General features: G+C 37.2%; 1 protein-coding gene across 1 annotated transcript; it reads left to right on the forward strand.

Annotated features, from left to right (window-relative positions):
• Window positions 1-842: 842 nt before the first annotated feature.
• LOC106396740 (UDP-glycosyltransferase 71C2-like) lies at window positions 843-3,318 on the forward strand. Its single transcript, XM_048770821.1, has one exon. It carries the CDS (start codon window positions 1,760-1,762, stop codon window positions 3,218-3,220), a length of 1,461 nt encoding a protein of 486 aa, XP_048626778.1. The 5' UTR covers window positions 843-1,759; the 3' UTR covers window positions 3,221-3,318.
• Window positions 3,319-3,998: the final 680 nt, after the last annotated feature.

The following is a 3,998-nucleotide window of genomic DNA, read 5'->3' on the forward strand; positions in this document are numbered from 1 at the left end:
TTAAAAAATTCAATCTAGAAGCGAATCAAAACCAAAAGCTTATACTTAAACATATTAATGAACAAATATATATGTTAATAGATTTGTCAATAAAAAATAATTCTGCGCTTTCAAAACGCGGGTACTATCCTAGTTCTCTTTAAATCCCACCATATCTAAAATCCATCAAACCATTCTTAAATCATTAATTCAATACACCCCTCTAAAACCCATTTTCCCCAACATGTTACCATTCATAGAATCATAGCTCTGCAAAATATTTGTATTTATACCAACATTCAAATTTAACTAAACATTTAAACATAACTGAATGATCTCGACATTGCCAAAACTAGGGGTGGGCAAAAAACCCAAACCGAACCGATCCAAACCAAACCAACCGAAGTTAAATCGATCCAAACCAAACCGTGCTCTTTACATAACCCAATTGGTTCATGTTTTACTCAACCCGAATGGTTTGGTTTGGTTTGGGTTCAAACCGAACCAAACCAATAATCCAATATATTTTTATCTATAAATATATATATATATATATATATATATATATGTTAACATATTGTAAATTTTAGTTAAATTTCTGTTTTCCATTTTTTCTTAACTTCCATATATTTAAAAAAAAATCCAAATATGATTCAAATAATCCTAATACCTAAAGATTGTACTGAAAACAAAACCTAAAAACTATAAGCATCTAAATCGTAGCCATCTCGTTTCGTTCATCTTCTCCAATTTTCATTATCTAAATTATGTAACAAAGTTATTATAGGACCAATATAAACAAAAAGGTAAATGCAAATAGTTTTTTAGTTAATAGGTTTTGGAATGCTTACAAGTCTTTGTTACGCTAATTAGATTACAAATAGTCTGCTATTTGCTTATTATGTATTTCTTCCTTCGACGTGGTTAAGAGTTTTGTCATCGAGCTTTAAATTGTTTTTTGTTTCATAGATTTTTAAAGAAAACCAAACTAAATCTAAACCAAACCGAACTAAACCGAACCAAACTAAACCCAAACCGAACCCAAACCGAAGCTACTTTGGTTTTAATTAGGTTGAGTTTTATTAAACTCAAATTAACCAAACCAAACCGAATCCGAAACTAAACCGATATACCCACCCCCTAGCCAAAACTAGTAATTGAGTTGAAAGCTGAAAATGAGTAACCATTCCTTTGCTAGTTGCTTGCGGGATTGAATGGGGGTCTTGTTTGGCACACCTGCTATTTTTTTGTTTCTGTTTTGAGTATTTTTTTCCTTTCTTTCATTCATTTCATTTTGAATGGTTACTTTACTTTTAATTGCTTTGTGTTTCATACACTGTATTGGATAATTCGTTTCTCTTTAGATTTTAGAGTAATAAAGTTTCTGTTTGTGGCAAAATACAATCCATCTTTTTGCTATAGATGGGAAAATCTTGTAAAAGCAATGCAAGGTACAATGAAGGCCTTACATTTTTGGTCACTGGAGTTGATTCGTAAGGCTAAAAGAGTAGGGCACTTGGAAAAAATATTCGAAATTCTTTGATTCTTTATGTTTCAAACATCAATGCATAAAATGCATGCTACTAGCCACATAACATGTTCTTAGAGAATAATAAATGCTTGGTAGTTAAATGGCTAGTGGCTACACTAAAAAGCCACATGTTCATCATATATGGTTATTTATTTTGAACTATATATTTGTGCGACTCTTACTCTACTTGAATTCGCTTAATTATAAGCATCAACACAAACGTCTACATTTCGAATTACTTGTATCGCGATGGAGAAGCAAGAAGCAGAACTCATCTTTATCCCTTTCCCGATCCCTGGACACCTTCTCGCCACTATCGAACTCGTAAAACTAATCCTCACCCACGGCCGTCGTCGGATCCACACCATCACCATCCTCCATTGGGGTTTACCTATCTTCCCTCCGTCTGACAACGACGCTTCCCTCCAGACCCTAGCCAAGACAGAGTCTCGCATCCGTATCGTTACCTTGCCCGAGCTCCAAAACCCTCCACCAATGGAGTTCTTCTTAAAAGCTCCCGAATATTACATTCTTGAATTCGTCAAGAAAATGGTTCCTTCGGTCAGAGACGCTGTCTCGACTGTCTTGTCTTCCTCTCGTGATGGTTCAGACACGGCTCGTGTCGCGGGTATTGTCCTCGACATGTTCTGCGTCCCTTTGATGGATGTCGGAAATGAGTTTCACCTCCCTTCTTACATTTTCCTCACTTGTAACGCCGGATTCTTGTGTTTGGTGAAACACGTTCAGGAGAGACACCGTCGCGTCAAATCGGGATTCGACCGGAGCTCCGGCGAAGAGGAAAATATTGTTCCTGGATACGTCACCTCTGTTCCCACGAAGGTTTTGCCACTTGGTCTGTTGACAAGCGAACCCTACGACACTTGGGTCGATATGACCGAAAGGTTTCATGAAGCTAAGGGCATTTTGGTGAATTCATCTAAATCTATCGAGCCTAACGCTTTTAGTTATTTCGAGAGTATACCCGTATATGATTACCCACCCGTTTACCCAGTGGGTCCGATTCTCTACTCCAACGATCGTTCGATTTTGGACCCATTGGAGCGAGATCGGGTCATGACGTGGCTCGACAAGCAACCCGAGTCATCGGTAGTGTTCCTCTGTTTCGGGAGCTTGATGAATCTCCCCGCAACTCAGATCAAGGAGATAGCTCAAGCTTTAGAGATCGTCGGCTGCAAATTCCTCTGGTCTATTCGAACAGACCCGAAGGATTATCCGAGCCTGAGCGAGATTTTACCGGACGGGTTTTTGAACCGGGTCTCCGGTCTGGGCTTTGTGTGTGGTTGGGCTCCCCAAGTTGAGATTTTGGCCCATAAAGCGATCGGAGGTTTCTTGTCTCACTGTGGTTGGAACTCAATACTCGAGAGTTTGCGTTTCGGCGTTCCAATCGCCACATGGCCGATGTTCGCGGAACAACAATTAAACGCGTTTACAATGGTGAAGGAGCTTGGTCTGGCGTTGGAGATGCGTTTGGATTATCTGTTAGCAGATGGAGAAATAGTGAAAGCTGATGAAATCGCTAGAGCCGTCCGATCTTTAATGGAGGGTGAGGATGTGCCTAGGAGGATACTGAAGGAGATAGCTGGAGCAGCAAAAGAGGCTGTGATGGACGGTGGATCTTCCTTTGTTGCAATTGATAGATTCATCGACAAGGTGGTGGTATCTGCTATGGACTGTTCCAAGTCTAGATAATACTAAATCATCTTACATTTACTCCCTTTATTATTATATGTATTATAAATCATTACTACGTTTATTATTAATTCAAAGATCAACGTGATATATTATTATTTGTATTCTCACAAAATTTAAATAATATATCAAATTATTTATATATAACAAAGTTTTCCATGAAAAACAAAATATTTGTTATTGTGAAAAACTAATTTCTTTATACAGTACATTCATTGTGTTGTTTTTGCTTGATTAGTATTTGTGCATCTGATCTCTGAACGAAGACCACAACTCCGTATTTATTTTCTGTCAACATTTGCTTTGTGCCCTTCCTCGATCTCCATTGATTTTGAAACCCTTATCCCGCTTTTCTTCGCAGATCCATATATCTTTCACTGCTATCAGACTTAAACTTTTGACGAACAAGGAAATCTAATATGTTAAGATTCATTCCTCATTTTTATTTGAAATGCCAATGATTTCAATTATAAGCTTCATTAGACTTTTAACATGATTTCCTCTATCTTTATTTTTATGTATGAATAGATCACAGATATGTGATTTTCGCAAAAATTGAAAAGCACAAAAATGTATTCTTAGTGTTCGACAAAATGTTCTACGAAAACATATATGTCCACAAAACAGTGTACACAAAACGATGTCCACAACTTTGTTCGCTCTGAAACTGTCTTTCACATATTTATCTACCTAATGCACATCCACCAAATATATATCCACAAATACTATGTAACACATTGTGATTGTTTTCTTATAAGGGTATGTGATACATACATGT

The sequence above is a fragment of the Brassica napus genome (genome assembly GCF_020379485.1).
Source record: "Brassica napus cultivar Da-Ae chromosome C4 unlocalized genomic scaffold, Da-Ae chrC04_Random_16, whole genome shotgun sequence".
Taxonomy (NCBI): domain Eukaryota; kingdom Viridiplantae; phylum Streptophyta; class Magnoliopsida; order Brassicales; family Brassicaceae; genus Brassica; species Brassica napus.